Below are 20678 nucleotides of genomic sequence, written 5' to 3' on the forward strand. Positions count from 1 at the left end.
TTGTAGCTGATTAGATTACGCTATTATATATATATATATATATATATATATATATATATATATATATTGATCCCAAAAATGATGATATTATATTGCAATAATGTTAGAAAACTAAGAGGGTACTAGCCAAAAACCAGCCAAATGTCTTTGGGTGAATCTAAAACTTTTATATGGATGGTGTTTATGCTAGGTATTAGAATGTTTCTTCTACTAAGTATCAGAATGTTTTTTTTTTATACTAAATGGATATTCTTTTATATATTTTTTGAATTTTTTTGTATTGCAAATGTGAATGTTTTGATTTCTTTAAGAATTTCATAATTTTTTTTTAATTTTTATAGATATCTAATTATTTTTGTAAAAATATAACTGAATATTTCTTTTGTTAAACAATAAGCACTACAACAAATTCGGGCTGAGGCAACCCTTTAAAAATGTTGCTTATAATAAGAGAAAGTGTTGCCTTTGATAAAAGGCAACACTTTCCGACAAAGGCAACGCTTTTTGGGGGTTGGCTATACGGCCGTTACCTTTGATCTAAGACAACGCTTTTGTATATTAAAGGGAACCCTTTTTTTGGCAACCTTCAAAAAACGTTGCCTTTTCTGCAAATAAAGCAACTCCGCGAAAGGGTTGCCTTAGAGCACCCAAACACAACGCTTTATATGAAACGCTATGGCAACACTTTTTACGAGTTGTATTTTCTAATATATAAAGCAACACTTGTCCAGAGTTTTTTAAGTTGCTTTTTCATATACCTAAAGCAACACTTGTACAAGTTTTTTTAAGTTACCTTTTCCTCCACCTAAAGCAACACTTGTCCAGGTTTTTTTAAGTTGCATTTTCATATACCTAAAGCAACACTTGTCCAGGTTTTTTTAAGTTACATTTTCATATACCTAAAGCAACACTTGTCCAAATTTTTTTAAGTTGCCTTTTTTATAGACCTAATGCAACACTTATGTAGGTTTATTTACAGTTGTCTTTTTTTAATACCTAAAGCAACACCTTATTGAATTTTTCTTAGATTCTCTTTTTTAATGTCTAAAATAATATTTTTTTATCTTTGTTATATTTATATGACATTTGAAGAATATATAACACCCGCATTTGAATAAGATAATAATATATATTGCATATATATATATATAGAAAGGTCTTTCAAGTACCAATTAACATATATACTTTCTAATAAGTTACCAAGTCAAATAAATAATAAACCTAAGTAAGCAAAATACATGTTTTTCTGCTAATGAACTTAAACAAAAAAGAAATTAAGTTGTCCACTTAAAACTAAAAAGACTTTGTGCTTCACCATTGTGGCAAGAATTGTCTTTATGTCTTCAGAAAACTTCCTCCAACAATAAGAAAGCTGTAGTCAAATTTAAATGAACAAAAAAATTATAGTCAAAACATCAGCTATACAATAATATGTATACTCAAGTGGTACAACAATTTAGCATACATATACCTAATCATGATTTGGTATATGAGTCGATGGAGGAGAATGCCGAGGAACTAAATTTGGATCTTGTGCACTATTTGCAGACGATTGCTTAGATCGCAAGAGAGAAAGTGCTTCATCAACATTCATACCAGGAGAAGTTTGTTGCAACATAAGTTTCACAATATCTTCCAATCCTTGCAGTCGTTGCTTATGGTCGTCTAATTCAGTTTTTAAAGCTGTTACCTTCTCTTCACTTTGTTTTTTGATTTCATCTATTTCTTTATTTTTCTTAAGAGAAGTTTTTGTAACAGTTCTTCCATAACATCGAACTCTTCCTGGATTCTCTTTGCCAAAAACTTTTTGAAATGCATTAGTAGGAGTTTCTCCAGCTTCTTGGAGATCATCAAGTTCATCCTATACACACAAATATATGATATGTCTATTTTTAGTGATAAAAATTCAATGAAAGAATCCAAAAACCTATTGATAACTAATAGGGACAGCAATCCAAAATAGCCATAAAAGATCCATAAAACAGCAGTCCATGATAGCCATAAAACATGGTTGTAAATTGTCATAGAACAGCAATTAAATCAGCCATAAAACAGCCATGAAATAACCATAAAATAGCAGTCCATGATAGCCATAAAACATGGATAAAATAGCCATAGAACAGCATATAAATCAGCCATAAAACAGCCATGAAACAACTATAAAATAAGAGCCATGACAGCCATAAAATAGCCATAAGTAGATACTAAAACAACAACCACGATAGCCATAAAACAGACATAAAATAGCCATAGAACAGCAGCTAAATCAGCCATGAAACAGCCCATGAAACAGCCATGAAATAGCCACAAAATAGATACCACAAAACATAGAAAGCAGCAAGTCAGCAACCATGACAACCACAAAACAGCCATAAAGTAGATACTAAAACAACAACCATGATAGCCATAAACCAGTCATAAAATAGCTGCCATGACAGCCATAAAATATGCATAAAATAGCCATAAAACAGCAACTAAATCAGCCATGAAACAGTCCATGAAACAGCCATGAAACAGCCACAAAATAGATACCATAACAATAATCACGATAGCCATAAAACAGCAAAAAAAATAGCATCCATGACAGTCATAAAACAACAACTAAAACAAGAAAATTATAGAGGAACTTACAATAACAGCTTGTGTTTCTACATCAAGTGTTTTCCCTTTTAGTCCATTCCGAATTGCAACAAACATTTCAGCTTGATTTGGTTCCTCTTTGTTCTCTTTTTTCTCACGCTACAGATCAAGATAACAATTACAAAGTTATAACATACTAAAATTAGGGAGAAGTAACAAGTACAGAATTTTAACTTAAATGTGACCTTACCAAATCAACACGCACTCTTGCAAAATTAATTGGGCCCATTTTATGCCTCCATTGTTGCTTCTTGCGATTTTCAGAATTTATAACACACATGGCCTGTGTTTAAAATAAACAATGATGAAAAAAATATAAAAATTGAAAGAATTATACTTGATCATATCAAATAATAATAATTGAAATCCTCTAGCTCACTTTGACAGTTGGAATACTCCAATATGCAATTAGCTTCCGAAATTGTATTTCTGGAATTTCCAAAGGACGATTCACCAACATATCCTCAATATTTCTAGAATATGGTTCAAAATGCTTCTTTTTTATTCTTGTTTTGTAACGCTTCCATGCTCCTTGAACACCAGTCATCACCCATAACTTTGAAGATTTTGGAAGAATGAACTTTGACTACAAACACATCAATTTCATCATATCATATGCATAAAAAGATTATTAACATATGGCATAAACATAAAGATAAATGGAGCTTACATTAATATACTTCCAAATGCGCTTTTTGATTTGCTTAGGCACAGCTTTCCAATTAGTGTACATCAAGGTAATAAAATCATTATTCCTTCCCATTGTTCCAATAAAATTAGTTAAATCCTTCACTCTTTGAGCTGTTGGCCCCACGGCTGCTCCCTGATCAAAAGTCACTTCCTCCCTTTCTTCCCAAGTTCTTGCATAAATCTTTAGGCATCTTGTTTTTCCACGAGTCTTTTTAACCTTTAAAGTATCTAAATTAAAAATTGAGAAATAGTACAAATTAAAACCAAAGACAGCCGTGAAAGGTTTGAAAAGGGCAGCCCCATGCTCATAGATAAAAAGAAAATGTAAAACAAATAGCAACAAACTAAATTACATCACCTTCTACATGAGCCTCTTCCATAACTTGATCTCCTTCTACATCAAAATTGTCACTTTCATGTTCACCAATATAATCTTAGAGGGGATATGAACATTTTCTCCATTATTCGGGGATGGCCTAGATCTAGCATCCTCAGTAGTTGGAACTTCATTATGTTCCTCTTCTCTTTCCACATGAATTCCTTGGTCACCCAAAAAAGCATCAAGAGTCATGGCTGGACGCTTTAAGTTATTTTTTAAGTTTGTCAAGTTAGCTGGTTCTTTTTCAGTAGCTCCAGCATCCTCACCAATTGACTCAAAGTCATCTTCCTCTTCTCTTTCCACTTCTACTCCTTCTGTATGCAAAAAGGCATCAAGAGCCATTGTTGGACACTTTGCCTTGCTCTTCATCTTCTTAGAAATTGGTTGTTCTTCTAGTTGAACATTACTCCTCACTTGGTTATGGGAAGACCTCAAAGACCGGTTCATAACATTGTCTACAAGTGTTTTATTTCTCCCTTCCATTGAATTCTCCCTACTATATTTGTCTCCAATTTCTGAAATTTTTCTCTTAGGCTGTTGTGCTATTTTGGCTTGATTACTTCCTTTATCACCTTTGGTTATAAAATTCCGAACTAGTTTCGCAGCAGAAGATACTTCCTTCATTTTAAATTCCTTAACTTTTGCATGAGCTTGATACTTTTTTACCAGTCTTTTCCTCTTTGAAGTTGCTCCATTTTCCATTAAGTTGCTGTATAAAAATATTAAAACAGCCATAAAATACAATTGCATATGCATCTAATAAGGGGAAGAGGTAAACCATAACAAATAATTACCAAATTCTGTATCACAATATTCAGCAAAAGAGGAAAAATGCAGAAAAATTCAGAAAAGGCAGAAAAATATGTCCCACACATACTCATAAGGCAGAAAAATACAGAAAAAATTCAAAATGCAGAAAAATTCAAAATGCAGAAAAATATGTCCCACACATACTCATAATCAAGATGCAGAAAAATTCAGAAAATTCTAAGAAGCACCAATCAGAACATAAAAGAGGGAAAACAAGTTGAAAACTGCTAACATAAAGCGATAAATCTGACTTATATACCATAAAAGAGGGAAACAAGTCACTCAAAAAGTCTTCAGAATCATATTCTTCACTCAAAAGGCAAAAAAATGCAGAAAAAATTAAAATGCAGAAAAATATGTCCCACACAAACTCATAATCAAGATGCAGAAAAATTCAGAAAATTCTAAGAAGCAACAATCAGAACATAAAAGAGGGAAAACAAGTTGAAAACTACTAACATAAAGCGATAAATCTGACTTATATACCATAAAAGAGGGAAACAAGTCACTCAAAAAGTATTCAGAATCATATTCTTCACTCAAAAGGCAGAAAAATGCAGAAAAATTCAAAATGCAGAAAAATATGTCCCACACAAACTCATAATCAAGATGCAGAAAAATTTAGAAAATTCTAAGAAGCAACAATCAGAACATAAAAGAGGGAAAACAAGTTGAAAACTGCTAACATAAAGCGATAAATTTGACTTATATACCATAAAAGAGGGAAACAAGTCACTCAAAAGTCTTCGGAATCATATTCTTCATCCGATCATGTGTTATACTCTTGGGAAAAATAGACTTCTTTTGCGACATCGACCAGAACTTCATTCAAATCATTCCTTACCAAGTCTACTTCACCATCATCATTAGGTATAGAAGGAACCGTCGAATTATCAAATGGCTCATTTTCATAAGTATCTTCAGCATCAATGGCAACTTGATCACTTATGCTAAATAGGTCCCTTGGAACAGTCTTCATTACATAATGTTTATTTTTATCAAATGCATCTGGCACATAGAAGCATTGGTGCACTTGACATGCCAATACAAAAGGCTCTTCCTGATAGCACTTTTTGTTAAAATGCACATATGTCGAGCCATAAGCATCCTCCCTAGCCTCATACCAATCACATTTGAACAATGTAACCTTAAAATTTCCATAGTAGTCCAACTCAATGATATCATTCACTCTACCATAATAAGAAACGTTTTCATGAATTGGATTTGCATCCTTTGTGCTTGCAAAGCTTGTCGTTAATGCTACTAAAGTAACACCACTATTTTGTGTCTTGCGTCTTACCTCACGTTGCCTAGTGTGAAATCTATATCCGTTGATAAAATAACCAGAATATCTTTTTGTACATTGGGTTGGTCCTCTAGATAGCTCTTTTATCCAATTGGGAACATCATGCCGTAAAGCACGTGTTTTAAACCATGAAGGAAAGTTTTTGCTATGGTTTTTAGCTCTCATCCATCGTGTTCCTTGTTGATAAGTCTCATGCTCACTAAAACTCAAAAGTATAATATTTGTAAGTATAAAACAGACCTATCAATTTCTAATTAAAATACCAAAATATAGTAGAATTAGTATGATTTACCTAACATAGTCGTCTATTTTGTGACAATTCAATAATATGTAGCTATGAACTTGCTCTCGAGACTTATCGTCAAGGAGAAAAGGTTCACCTTTCTTTGCACCCAAAGGAACACCTCTTTTTGGAAATAGATTCGAAAATGCATCTGTAGTTTCCATCATAGAATTATTAGGTTCATCATTATTTCTGGGTTGTCTATTCAATTTTGTTTGGACACCAGAATGTAAGTAACGCGAGCAAAATGTCAAACATTCTTCAACCAAATATGCCTCTGCAATAGATCCTTCAGGACGACTTCTGTTTCGAACATAGGACTTCAAAGTACACATGTATCTTTCGGGAGGATACATCCACCGAAATTGAACTGGACCTCCCAATCTCACTTCATTAGCCAAATGAATAGGCAAATGAATCATTATGTCGAAGAAAGAAGGAGGAAAGATCCTCTCTAATTGGCATAATATTGTGACAATATCCTCTTCTAATTGATCTATCTCTTGTAATGTGATAGACTTTTGACACAATTGACGAAAAAATGAGCTAAGTCGAATAAGAGGAACTGCAACTTGATCTGGAAGTATTCCTTTGATAGGAATTTGTAACAAATAGTGAAGCATGAAATGAGCATCATGAGTCTTATAACCAGATATTCTTCTCTCCAAAAGGTTCACACACCGAGAAATATTTGAAGCAGAGCCATCTGGCAACTTTGCTGTCTTCAAGACGTCACAAAAAATTGACTTTTCAGCATTGGTCATTGAGTAGCATGCCTTTGCCAGCTTCACCTTTTTCCTACCATTTGTTTTCTTGGGGTGAAGGTTTTTTCGAATGCCCATTTCTTGCAAGTCATATCGAGCATTTGTGTGATCTTTTGTCTTGCCAGAAATATCCAAGAGAGTTCCAAGAATACTATCAACTATGTTCTTTTCTATGTGCATCACATCTAAATTGTGTCGTGATGTGTTATACTGCCAATAAGGTAAATCAAAGAATATTGACCTCTTCTTCCATGGACCATCTTTCTTTGGTTTTAGATTCCCAAATGAATTATCCACATACTCCAACTGACTTAAAGCTTCAGTACCCGACAATAATGGTGGAGCTTGCCTATATTCTACTTTTCCATTGAAAGATCTCTTATTAGCTCTCCATGGATGATCCTCAGGCAAAAAGGCACGATGACCCATATAGCATGTCTTGCGACTATATTTAAGATAGTTAGAACAAGTCCCATGGTTACAACAAGGGCAAGCTAGCTTCCCTTTTGTACTCCAACTAGATAGTATTGCGTAAGCCGAAAAATCACTAATTGTCCACATAAGAGCTGCATACATTTGGAAGGTTTCATTTTTTGATGCATCATATGTTTCCACCCCAACCTCCCACAACTCCTTTAACTCCTCGATCAAAGGTTGCAAGTAAATGTCTATATCATTTCCTTGTGACTTTGGTCCAGGGATTAGCAACGACAACATAAAGTATTCCTGTTTCATAGACATCCATGGCGGCAAATTATAAGCCATTAAAACAACAGGCCACGTGCTATGAGATATGCTCATGGTTCGATATGGATTGAATCCGTCACTTGACAAGCCAAGTCTCACATTACGGGGATCGAGAGCAAAATTTGTATGACGATTGTCAAAGTCCTTCCATGACTGCCCATCAGCGGGATGCCTTAACTTCTCATCTTTTCTGCGTTCTTCGTCATGCCACCTCATGCTTTTAGCTGTTGCTGAGCACATGAATAGTCTTTGAAGCCTGGGAATTAGGGGAAAGTGTCGCAACGTCTTCACAGGAATATTGTGATATTTTTTTGAAGGCAAAACATCAGCTTCAACTACAGGATGCACAGTCCCAATTCTTTATTCACAATCAATGCATTCAGAATATTCATTCCATAGTAAAATTAAGAAGCTTCCTTACCAACCTGATGTTGAAAAAAATCTAAGTAAGAAGCAAAAGATGACTCTATACTTGATATATGCTTTCAATTTTGTTTTATCTAGTTCACGAAGATAAGAAAAAGAGAAAAAGCAATAAGAAAAGTTCATACCAAGTAGTCAATACTGGTGGTTCATTGCATGAAGGCACTGGACAATTCTAAGTACCACGCCTGGTCTCATCAACCGCAAACTGCTTCTTTCCGTACCTTAACACAGCTTTTAGAATAGAAGCTGCAATAAAAATATAATAGTGGGAATTTGTTTAACCAGGGTCAAAAAGATGGAACTGAAAAAGCACTAGGAAGATGTTGATCCACATGAAAACTTCAGAAAAAAATTGAAAGCAAACCCCTAAATTCAGAATTATTGAGAAGCCCCAAAAAGACATGCATTCAGAAATTCGATTTACATACTAAAATTCAGAACAGTCCCAATTCTTCATTCACAATCAATGCATTCAAAATATTCATTCCATAGTAAAATTAAGAAGCTTTCTTACCAACCCGATGTTGAAAAAAATCTAAGTAAGAAGCAAAAGATGACTCTATACTTGATATATGCTTCCAATTTTGTTTTATCTAGTTCACAAAGATAAGAAAAAGAGAAAAAGCAATAAGAAAAGTTCATACCAAGTAGTCAATACAGGTGGTTCATTGCATGAAGGCACTGGACAATTCTAAGTATCATGCCTGATCTCATCAACCGCAAACTGCTTCTTTCCGTACCTTAACACAGCTTTTAGAATAGAAGCTGCAATAAAAATATAATAGTGGGAATTTGTTTAACCATGGTCAAAAATTCAGAAATGAAAACGCACAAGGAAGATGTTGATCCACATGAAAACTTCAGAAAAATTGAAAGCAAACCCCTAAATTCAGAATTATTGAGAAGCCCCAAAAAGACATGCATTCAGAAATTCGATTTACATTACTAAAATTCAGAACAGTCCCAATTCTTCATTCACAATCAATGCATTCAGAATATTCATTCCATAGTAAAATTAAGAAGCTTTCTTACCAACCTGATGTTGAAAAAAATCTAAGTAAGAAGCAAAAGATGACTCTATACTTGATATATGCTTCCAATTTTATTTTATCTAGTTCACGAAGATAAGAAAAAGAGAAAAAGCAATAAGAAAAGTTCATACCAAGTAGTCAATACTGGTGGTTCATTGCATGAAGGCACTGGACAATTCTAAGTATCACGCCTGGTCTCATCAACCGCAAACTGCTTCTTTCCGTACCTTAACACAGCTTTTAGAATAGAAGCTGCAATAAAAATATAATAGTGGGAATTTGTTTAACCAGGGTCAAAAATTCAGAAATGAAAAAGCATAAGGAAGATGTTGATCCACATGAAAACTTCAGAAAAATTGAAAGCAAACCCCTAAATTCAGAATTATTGAGAAGCCCCAAAAAGACATGCATTCAGAAATTCGATTTACATTACTAAAATTCAAAACAGTCCCAATTCTTCATTCACAATCAATGCATTCAGAATATTCATTCCATAGTAAAATTAAGAAGTTTTCTTACCAACCTGATGTTAAAAAAATCTAAGTAAGAAGCAAAAGATGACTCTATACTTGATATATGCTTCCAATTTTGTTTTATCTAGTTCATGAAGATAAGAAAAAGAGAAAAAGCAATAAGAAAAGTTCATACCAAGTAGTCAATACTGGTGGTTCATTGCATGAAGGCACTGGACAATTCTAAGTATCACGCCTGGTCTCATCAACCGCAAACTGCTTCTTTCCGTACCTTAACACAGCTTTTAGAATAGAAGCTGCAATAAAAATATAATAGTGGGAATTTGTTTAACCAGGGTCAAAAATTCAGAAATGAAAAAGCATAAGGAAGATGTTGATCCACATGAAAACTTCAGAAAAATTGAAAGCAAACCCCTAAATTCAGAATTATTGAGAAGCCCCAAAAAGACATGCATTCAGAAATTCGATTTACATTACTAAAATTCAAAACAGTCCCAATTCTTCATTCACAATCAATGCATTCAGAATATTCATTCCATAGTAAAATTAAGAAGTTTTTTTACCAACCTCATGTTAAAAAAATCTAAGTAAGAAGCAAAAGATGACTCTATACTTGATATATGCTTCCAATTTTGTTTTATCTAGTTCATGAAGATAAGAAAAAGAGAAAAAGCAATAAGAAAAGTTCATACCAAGTAGTCAATACTGGTGGTTCATTGCATGAAGGCACTGGACAATTCTAAGTATCACGCCTGGTCTCATCAACCGCAAACTGCTTCTTTCCGTACCTTAACACAGCTTTTAGAATAGAAGCTGCAATAAAAATATAATAGTGGGAATTTGTTTAACCAGGGTCAAAAAGATGGAACTGAAAAAGCACTAGGAAGATGTTGATCCACATAAAAACTTCAGAAAAATTGAAAGCAAACCCCTAAATTCAGAATTATTGAGAAGCCACAAAAAGACATGCATTCAGAAATTCGATTTACATACTAAAATTCAGAACAGTCCCAATTCTTCATTCACAATCAATGCATTCAAAATATTCATTCCATAGTAAAATTAAGAAGCTTTCTTACCAACCTGATGTTGAAAAAAAATCTAAGTAAGAAGCAAAAGATGACTCTATACTTGATATATGCTTCCAATTTTGTTTTATCTAGTTCACGAAGATAAGAAAAAGAGAAAAAGAAATAAGAAAAGTTCATACCAAGTAGTCAATACTGGTGGTTCATTGCATGAAGGCACTGGACAATTCTAAGTATCACGCCTGGTCTCATCAACCGCAAACTGCTTCTTTCCGTACCTTAACACAGCTTTTAGAATAGAAGCTACAATAAAAATATAATAGTGGGAATTTGTTTAACCAGGGTCAAAAAGATGGAACTGAAAAAGCACTAGGAAGATGTTGATCTACATGAAAACTTCAGAAAAATTGAAAGCAAACTCCTAAATTCAGAATTATTGAGAAGCCCCAAAAAGACATGCATTCAGAAATTCGATTTACATACTAAAATTCAGAACAGTCCCAATTCTTCATTCACAATCAATGCATTCAAAATATTCATTCCATAGTAAAATTAAGAAGCTTTCTTACCAACCTGATGTTGAAAAATATCTAAGAATCAAAAGATGACTCTATACTTGATATATGCTTCCAATTTTGTTTTATCTAATTCACAAAGATAAGAAAAAGAGAAAAAGTAATAAGAAAAGTTCATACCAAGTAGTCAATACTGGTGGTTCATTGCATGAAGGCACTGGACAATTCTAAGTATCACGCCTGGTCTCATCAACCGCAAACTGCTTCTTTCCGTACCTTAACACATCTTTTAGAATTGAAGCTGCAATAAAAATATAATAGTGGGAATTTGTTTAACCAGGGTCAAAAATTCAGAAATGAAAAAGCACAAGGAAGATGTTGATCCACATGAAAACTTCAGAAAAATTGAAAGCAAACCCCTAAATTCAGAATTATTGAGAAGCCCCAAAAAGACATGCATTCAGAAATTCGATTTACATTACTAAAATTCAGAACAGTCCCAATTCTTCATTCACAATCAATGCATTCAGAATATTCATTCCATAGTAAAATTAAGAAGCTTTATTACCAACCTGATGTTGAAAAAAATCTAAGTAAGAAGCAAAAGATGACTCTATACTTGATATATGCTTCCAATTTTGTTTTATCTAGTTCACGAAGATAAGAAAAAGAGAAAAAGAAATAAGAAAAGTTCATACCAAGTAGTCAATACTGGTGGTTCATTGCATGAAGGCACTGGACAATTCTAAGTATCACGCCTGGTCTCATCAACCGCAAACTGCTTCTTTCCGTACCTTAACACAGCTTTTAGAATAGAAGCTGCAATAAAAATATAATAGTGGGAATTTGTTTAACCAGGGTCAAAAGTCAGAAATGAAAAAGCACAAGGAAGATGTTGATCCACATGAAAACTTCAGAAAAATTGAAAGCAAACCCCTAAATTCAGAATTATTGAGAAGCCCCAAAAAGACATTCATTCAGAAATTCGATTTACATTACTAAAATTCAGAACAGTCCCAATTCTTCATTCACAATCAATGCATTCAGAATATTCATTCCATAGTAAAATTAAGAAGCTTTATTACCAACCTGATGTTGAAAAAAATCTAAGTAAGAAGCAAAAGATGACTCTATACTTGATATATGCTTCCAATTTTGTTTTATCTAGTTCACGAAGATAAGAAAAAGAGAAAAAGCAATAAGAAAAGTTCATACCAAGTAGTCAATACTGGTGGTTCATTGCATGAAGGCACTGGACAATTCTAAGTATCACGCCTGGTCTCATCAACCGCAAACTGCTTCTTTCCGTACCTTAACACAGCTTTTAGAATAGAAGCTGCAATAAAAATATAATAGTGGGAATTTGTTTAACCAGGGTCAAAAGTCAGAAATGAAAAAGCACAAGGAAGATGTTGATCCACATGAAAACTTCAGAAAAATTGAAAGCAAACCCCTAAATTCAGAATTATTGAGAAGCCCCAAAAAGACATTCATTCAGAAATTCGATTTACATTACTAAAATTCAGAACAGTCCCAATTCTTCATTCACAATCAATGCATTCAGAATATTCATTCCATAGTAAAATTAAGAAGCTTTCTTACTAATAAGCAGAGGAGGAGGAGGGGGGTTACAGCCCTTGCAAAGAGGAGAAGGCGAGATAGGGGAAGAAGTGGAAACGGGAGAAGGAGAGGGGTTTCTCGAACAAGACCCTGTACGTGGAGCCTAGATAGGAAGAGGGGGAGCCGTGGAGAAGCGTGCATAGAGGACAGCACTGCGCCGATGCCCGTGGAGGAGAGCACCGCGCCGACACCCGTGGAGGAGAGCACCGCGCAGGAGCCCGTGGATGAGAGCAACGTTCCGACGACCGTGAAAGGGAGAACCGCGCCGTCGCCGTTTGGAGTGGACAACACTGCGATTGAGAGTTGCGGTCGATGAGGAGGAGAGCCGCGATCGGTGGTGTGGCCGTCTGTGTGATAATGTTAGGTTACAGTATCTGATGAAATGAGGAAGCTAAGTGATGAAGGAATGAAGTGATGAACTGATGAAGAGCATTGTGTCTTTTCTTTCCCTTTTTTTTTAAGTTCTTTGATTGGAAAATAATTGGTGGGAATATGAAAAGTTTCCCTCTAAAATTTGTAACTGTGAATAATTTTAGGCAACTTTTTATAAATGTTATTCATTTAATTTTTTTATAACTTTTATAAAATGTTGTATTTTTATTTAAAAATGTTGTCTTAAATATTTTATATTGTAACATTTATTGAGTGTTGTTTTAGATATCAAAGACAACAATTTTTGTGGGTGGCCAAAAATTTAGTTATCTTAGCCTTATTCAAAGGTAACATGTCAAAAATGTTGTCTTTGCCTATCTAAAGCAACTTTTGTTAAATGTTACTTCGAATAAGGGTTACCTTAGGCCAAAAATGTTGTAGTGAGGATTTTTTTTTCATATTAAATGAATATTTTTCTATATTTTTATAATTGTTTATGATCTCAAATCTTCATTCACTTGAAACTATGGTAGATTATTTCGACTGCTTGAAACCTTCACTCGCCATGGAAATGCCATAGTCTTTCATATTTCAACCTATCTACAATGGTGTATCTTCTAGCTAGTTTCAAGCAAACAATTTCTGTAAATATGTGAAGAGAACAAGGTTGAATAAATACAAAATAACCTTCACTGTTGAAAATGAACATAGGTATATGATGCGATCAAGTACGGTAGAGGAGTGACGACGGCGACACAACTTGAGTTATTGGGTGAAGACAGTGGAGGAGGTAGGCGGCTATGCTTTTTGGGGGAGAGAAAAGGAGGACGGCGCTAGTTGGAGAGGAAAGGAGGATAGTGAGACTGAAGGTTCACTGGGTCTGTTCTGTGATTTTCTCCTGGAATATCACTAGCGTATCTCCTATTCAAATTTGAATGTGGTTAACAATAATTTAAAAAATATTTTAAATTATAAATTAATAAAACTAATTATAATTAATTAAGTTGTTCCATTTTTGACTGATTAGAAGTTGGTTCCATATACTTTTCCATTATATTGTTGATGCATGTGGGTAACAATTAAATTTTTATATAATTATTTTTTAATTTTAATTTAAATTTTAGTTTAAAGTATATTACCTTTGTCCCTGTGAGTGGATATGACATTTCTGGTAGAATTATATTTAGAGATATTATTTTTTGAATGTGTAAAATATAGAAATAATTATTTTATTAGTATTTATAGGTTTTTTATTTTTAATTAGATTTTTATAATTTAAATATTTTTAAATCAAATTTTTGTAGTATAAAAAGCTTTTAACCAAGCCCTTATTTTATCCAACGTTACAAAAAAAAAAAAAAAAAAACATCACATGAAATTAATTTCATTTCTTAATAAATATTCCAAATTTATCCGCTTTCATGCACATCTCATACAATAACTACCCAGCATAAATTCTTACCTTTCCATCATTTAGAAAAAAATAAAAACAATATATCACTTTTTTTCATTATTTGCAAGAATAAAAGGTTTTTTATTTAAATTATTAAATAACTAAAACAAAGATTCTTTAATTTTCAAAATATTCATTACCTACAACATATGCCTATATTAGTTAATGTATTGGGCCAGTGAAAAAATGAGTTTGCATCCCAATTCATAAGAGGCACCCATGAAATAGAGATCTCTAAGCATGTGAAATGACCGATTTAAGCCTACAAAATGAGCTCTCATTTCCCTTCTAGTGCCCACGACATGAACTTGGCTCAAATCGGCCTTGGTGCCCACAAAATATAGACTATAGAGTCACGGGGAATGGAGTTTCCTTCGCAACCCTTGGAGGTATTTTTTCGTGGGCGCCTCCTCCGAATTGGGTGCGAATCTATTTTGCTGGCCCAATTCTAGATAAAATGAATATGCGTGTGAAAATTTTTGTGCCATGTAAATTTTAACAATTAAAGAAACTTTTTAATACTCACTAGAATATCTCTATCTCCATCAACTTGTGCAAAAAGAATGAAATCTCTCCTTTCTTTGTGAAATACCTTACCTCAGCCACCGTCATAAGGGGCGGTTTCGTCTGTGGAGAACATTCACGGTCTCATGAACTTAGGAAGTTCACTAAAAAAAAGGATAATCAAGTGCAATAAAATGTTAAAAAAGTCAGAACAAGAAGTGACGGATGTGAGTTTACAGGAGAAGAGTTGTTGGTTTCAAGGGAGGAAGATTGGATGGTGGGAGAGCAGGAGGAAGCACTAGCAACCAACCACCCTCAACAGTTGTTTGTTAATGCAGTCAAAGGAGGCAGAAGGCCATCGCTAGCAATAGAAGCAAAGGACCAAACCCAGAAACCTGATGATGAGGTGAGTTTAGAAAAGGAGCACTCCGAAAGAAGCAAAACACAAAGCCAGAGTTCTTCTGCAACTGCCATGCACACAGCCGATGGGTGACTTCAGAAAATATTGCCCGAACTACTGCAATCATCAACTCATCCCCATCAGTAACCACAATGGAGGGAATTTTATGACATCACCTTTAATAGATTGTCTAACATCCATTTGAATGAGGCAATTGTCTCGTTCAACACCAACCCAAATCCAAAAATTGTTGTTTGCTTGTGATTGTTGGCACCTGAAAAAATGACAAGTAGCATGTTGTACTTGTTCTTCTTATAAGTTGAATCAAATGCAACAACATCCCCAAAGTGTTGAAAGTCAACTCTGTTTGCTACATTATCCCAAAACAAGTTTGCCAACATACCATCCTATATTAAGTTATACCATGCCATTGACATTGGATCGGATGCTGCCTTACCCTACAAATAAATTATCGTAGCATTTGTGTCACCATTAACAACCTTTGCATGCTTTGTGCGATCGATGTAGTTTGATGTAGTTGCACATGTCCTTTTTTGGTGAAGCCTAACAAAGAATACCCGTCGGGAATCCCAGCCATGTACCCTAATATCTTTGTTGTTGGCAATCTATAGGCATGCATTCCATCCAATGCGAGCCTTTGCAGAACCAGAGATCCCCCGAAATTTCGGAATCATATGGATCATCCCCTTAGGTGTCAACTCATGGTTATGTTCGAGTATAACTTTTTGAACCTTCCAAATTAAACTACCTTTATCCAAGTATATAGACAACAGGGCTTGACAATTCGTCCGTGTCTCTGGCACTACAAAAAAAAGAGTTTAAAATGGCATTTATATTATGGTGGTTTTGAAAACCTGCTATAATATTTGGATATTGTGGTGTTTTTTATTGCTGCCGTTAAGTGATTTGTCCTTGGTGGCGATTTGGGTCATTACAGCGGTTCTAACCCACCGTATCTCCCATATATATAAAAGCCCAATTCATTCCAACCCTAATTTCAGAAACACTAGGTCGTTGCTGAAGATGCGTGCATACACTACTGCTTCCATTGTGTGGCAATCTCTGATTCTATGCGTTCCTTGACGATCTCCTCCGGCGGCATCTCCTCCTCCGGCGACGATCTCCGCTGGTGATGTCTCCTCTAGCTTCTTGCTGTCCTTCTTCTCTGCCAAAATCCTCAGTGCCTCCCTTTTGTTCTCCCTTTCCTTCCATTGATGGTACTTCTCTCTCTCTCTCTCTCTCTCTCTCTCTCTCTCTCTCTAGGTTCGCTTCTCACTCGAAAATTTGTTGTAACGGTGAAAATGTGATGTGAATTTTGATAAGTACAGTGTCTGATGATGGAAACCTAGCGCAGGAGAATAGCTTCATATATGTGAGTGCTATTTCTTCTTTTTCCAGCTTTGATTTGTAAATTATAGCTTAAATTATAGCTTAAATCTTTATAGAACTAATTAACTTGAGTTGATAATAATAATTACTAGTCTCTATGTTCCTGTCACAAATGCAGTTCAAATTTCTACATTAATTATTACTCTTTCTTTGCTATATCATGTAATTTAAGGGCTGGTGGAGTGGAGGATTTGGATATGGACTGTGAATTGGGATCTTAGATCAGAAGTAACTTGATGCTAACTGCAGTATTGATTTGAACCTAGATTTCAATAGGTATTTTTATTTACTCCTTTTTATTGTTTTCTCCATTTGTTCACTGCTTATTATCAGAGATTTTCTTTATTTAGTCTTTTTCTTTAAGTTGTTGCTTATTAAGATGGAATAAAATTTGATGGTTGTTACTGTTGTTGTCATATATTGATTTCTAATATTAATTTTTGTGTTCAAAATTTCAAATGCTTTGAATTTAATTTAGCTATCAAATTTAATTTTGTTAAGAAAATTGCTTACCCTGTATCTGATTTCTGCTACTGTTCTCATTCACTCAGAGTTTAGTAGTGTTTTCATATGTGATGTTGATATCTTTATTCTTTTTGGCAGGGTTCTTCCTTGTAGAAATCTCCAATCTGTAGTATATAGGCTATACTTGGAACTCCTCAAATGACATGCTTTTGAACTTAAATCTCAGATAAAAAGGTCTCATTATCAAAAGTAAGCTTTAGTCTATATAACATTTTTTTCTTTCAGAAAATTAGTTAGTATAGCCAATGTATACATGCCAATTAGATTTCTTTACTTTTAAGTCTTTTGGCCGTTCCTTATAAAGATTGAAAGTTTAGATATGAATTATTAATAATTATGTGTTGGTAATGTCTAGTTAATTAATTATACGACCAAGTCAATCTTATCTTCTTAGTCATGTTGTTGAACCGTTATAAATTTCTGTTTTACCCTTATGACAATGTAACATTAGCATTCTAGTGTTCACTGGTGGTTAATCAGAGGTGTATTTGGAAACTGTTACATTATCCTGCATCTATAGCTTTATAATTATATTCCTAATTAATTTTATTTTACTATGTTAATCTTGCACATATTGGATGATGTTTCCAACTTCCAATAGATACTTCTTCTTGTTACAATTTTTTGTTCAGAACTTCAGATATGCAACTGATTATCAAGCAAGAAATAAATTTTAAAAAAAAAGAAAACAAAAAATCCAAATGGTATTGTTCTACTCAATGACAGTGAACAATTATATTTACACAGTCCTAGGAATTTCAGAATTAGTATAGTTACTCCACATAACTTTATATTAAATTAGTTTGTATAGATATAAATTACACAAAAATGAATTATCAATATGCAGAAGGAGTGTATCTTTTTTTGCACATCATGAAAATTAGTAGAAGCAGCTACTTTTATTTTTAAATTAACTTTGTTATTCAAATTATTTTACTGTGCCACATGCTTATTCTCAATCTTGCTTATTTTTTCTTATATTTGCAGCATAAAGATTTTTGTTCTAGTGACTGTGGTGGCACTCCTGATTTTGATTCCAGTAAATGTGTCAAGTGGGACATTATTTTTCTTACGAAAAGAATTGGTAGTGAGCGACATTAATAAACTCTCAATATCGAATGTTCCTCCTAAATCCACAAGGTATGGTTACTGTTTTAATTACAGATACAGTACATATTGCTGGTACTATGATTTAGTACTAATGCAGTTACTTGTTTGTTTCAGATATTTTGTTCACATAGCATTAGAATACCTGTTCACAGCATAGATTTGTTTCCTGCTTTAAAGAAATAAAAAACTGTGTTAAAGGGTGAATCTTCCATAAATCTATTAATATCGAAAAGTAAAAACTGTATCTAATAATGAAAAAGACTAATTGATTCCTATGAAAAATTGATATACATATAACAAATTAAAAGGTGCAAGCAAGAAAGTTAAGAAACATTTTAAAGAAGCTAAGTTAATCCAAAATTAGATCGAAGTAGTAGCTAGTAACACACAGAGTAAGTAGTACACATGTTGTTTTATATTATAGTAACATTATTCTTGTTGTTTCTCCTCATTAACAAACTCTTATGAATTAGTTTCTCCACCACAAACTTGAAACTGTTACTAGTAGCACTCTTCTTCATGCTTCTAGCACTTAACTTGGCCATTATGATTATGATAAAGAGTAGAATGAAGTAGTAGCTCTGAATTCAAGTAGTACTGTATAAAAGTGCAGTTTGTGTGATTGTATATATATATAGAGTGAAAGTGGTGGTGGTGATGGTGTATGTGGTATATGGCAGTTTTAAGTTAAGATATAATTTGGAGGGTAGCTACATGGATATTTATTTGACAAAACAGAGAGAGATCGATGGTTGAAATAGAGTTAAATTAGTGTGAGTTTTCTTTTCCTAATTCCCAAAAAACAGAGGATTTATTGTGCAAATAGTTAGTGTATGTGAGTTTTCTTTTTTGATTGAATAATTTCATATTAATAGTTTCAGATTCAGTTTTATATCCTTTTTTATTGTGCTCATAATTATATTTTTGTTGTAGAGATTGGATCAAGAGAGTGAGATTCCATCACCAAGAGAGTTAGGAAGTAAGTCTTCTGGAGCGAGAAACAAAGAAGCATGATCTTGTATGATAAAGATTTTATGTATTAAGTATTATAGATATATGTTAAGACAAATTATTGAAAAATGTTATCTTTGATACTTTGTTTTTGGATTATGATTTTCTATTTTCGGAGACTATGTATGAATTAAAAATCTTGTTATGATGTTTGTTTTAACGTTATGCTTTTTGGTTATTATGAGATTTTAAAGTTTGAGTTCTAAAAACGTCACTTTAAATACGTAGTTTCAATCTCATTTTAAAAAGTATAAAATTGCAATTAGGTAAAAACGACGGCTAAAAACGCCATTTTAAACAAAAATGGTGCCATTATATCCTGGTAAAAATGGCAGTTAGAAAATGTCATTTTAAACGAAAAGGATGCCATTAAACCCTGGTAAAAATGGCGTTTAGAAATGCCATTTTAAACGAAAAGGATGCCATTAAATACAGGTAAAAACGGCGGTTAGAAACACCATTTTTAAAGAGAAGGATGCCATTAAACTCAGGTAAAAGCGGTGGTTAGAAACGCCATTTTAAACGATAAGGATGCCTTTAAACTGAGGTAAAAACGGCGGTTATAAACCGCCATTTTAAACGAGAAGGATGCCATTAAACTCAGGTAAAAACGGCGGTTATAAACCGCCATTATTACAGTAAAAAAACGCCGTAATAATCAGAATGGCGCCCAGAATACCAGCGTTTCTTGGAACTGCCGTTTTTGGTCATAATGGCGGTTATAACCGCCGTAATTCCCATAAAAACCGCCATTTTAACCTTTTTTTTTTTTGGTAGTGCGGCCTGTGGGATCTCCTCCAATCTAATTTGTTGTAGTGCTTTTCATCCCTCAACCATGTCCTATTGCAAAAGAACCTTCTTCTAATTACATTTCCAGCTTCATTCTTCCCGTAATCTCCTTGATAGATACCAAATCCATGACATTTCTCCAATTTCATGTAGAACTCGTACCCGCACTCTTCGGTTCAAAAGACCTTCTTTAGTATCTCATCTTCACTAAACCCAACACATCTTCATATCGAAAAATATCCTCATCAGAATGAGCTTGGCCGTTTTTATAATCATTCTCATTATCTTCCGAAGAATTGTCTACTTCAACTTCACTTTATGCTAAGGAGAAAGTTTTGGTATTCTCTTTACCTTTATTACATTCCATATGAAAAATTACATCATCGTTAACA

The 20678-nt window shown here is 33.7% G+C and overlaps 1 protein-coding gene and 1 long non-coding RNA gene across 5 annotated transcripts; one reads left to right on the top strand and one right to left on the bottom strand.

Moving 5' to 3' along the window:
* Positions 1–1109: 1109 nt before the first annotated feature.
* LOC112743773 (uncharacterized) lies at positions 1110–13184 on the bottom strand. 4 transcript variants are annotated; one of them, XM_025793110.3, is made up of 17 exons: positions 12695–13166; positions 12308–12428; positions 11791–11911; positions 11273–11393; positions 10760–10880; positions 10242–10362; positions 9725–9845; positions 9208–9328; positions 8690–8810; positions 8171–8291; positions 3689–4418; positions 3311–3558; positions 3020–3226; positions 2831–2923; positions 2632–2739; positions 1472–1861; positions 1110–1372 (listed from the first exon to the last, which is right to left on the bottom strand). In XM_025793110.3, the coding sequence occupies exons 11-16, from the start codon at positions 3708–3710 to the stop codon at positions 1472–1474; spliced, it is 1068 nt and encodes a 355-aa protein (XP_025648895.1). In that variant the 5' UTR covers positions 3711–4418; positions 8171–8291; positions 8690–8810; positions 9208–9328; positions 9725–9845; positions 10242–10362; positions 10760–10880; positions 11273–11393; positions 11791–11911; positions 12308–12428; positions 12695–13166; the 3' UTR covers positions 1110–1372. The 4 variants fall into 4 exon arrangements, 2 of the variants coding, with proteins under 2 accessions (XP_025648895.1, XP_072070769.1); XR_003813640.2 differs by lacking the exons at positions 1110–1372; positions 1472–1861; positions 2632–2739; ... (1 more) ...; positions 3020–3226; positions 3311–3558 and adding exons at positions 5233–6024; positions 6118–8044 and having other exon boundaries at positions 3713–4418; positions 12695–13183; XR_003813641.2 differs by lacking the exons at positions 1110–1372; positions 1472–1861; positions 2632–2739; ... (2 more) ...; positions 3311–3558; positions 8690–8810 and adding exons at positions 5233–6024; positions 6118–8044 and having other exon boundaries at positions 3713–4418; positions 12695–13184.
* Positions 13185–14838: 1654 nt separating this feature from the next.
* LOC112743774 (uncharacterized) lies at positions 14839–19675 on the top strand. The gene is made up of 6 exons (XR_003172368.3): positions 14839–16679; positions 16791–16834; positions 17024–17127; positions 17455–17565; positions 18364–18516; positions 19420–19675. It is a non-coding gene; the product is annotated as an uncharacterized lncRNA (long non-coding RNA).
* The last annotated feature ends 1003 nt before the right edge of the window (positions 19676–20678 follow it).

The sequence above is a fragment of the Arachis hypogaea genome, chromosome 14, assembly GCF_003086295.3.
Source record: "Arachis hypogaea cultivar Tifrunner chromosome 14, arahy.Tifrunner.gnm2.J5K5, whole genome shotgun sequence".
Taxonomy (NCBI): Eukaryota; Viridiplantae; Streptophyta; class Magnoliopsida; order Fabales; family Fabaceae; genus Arachis; species Arachis hypogaea.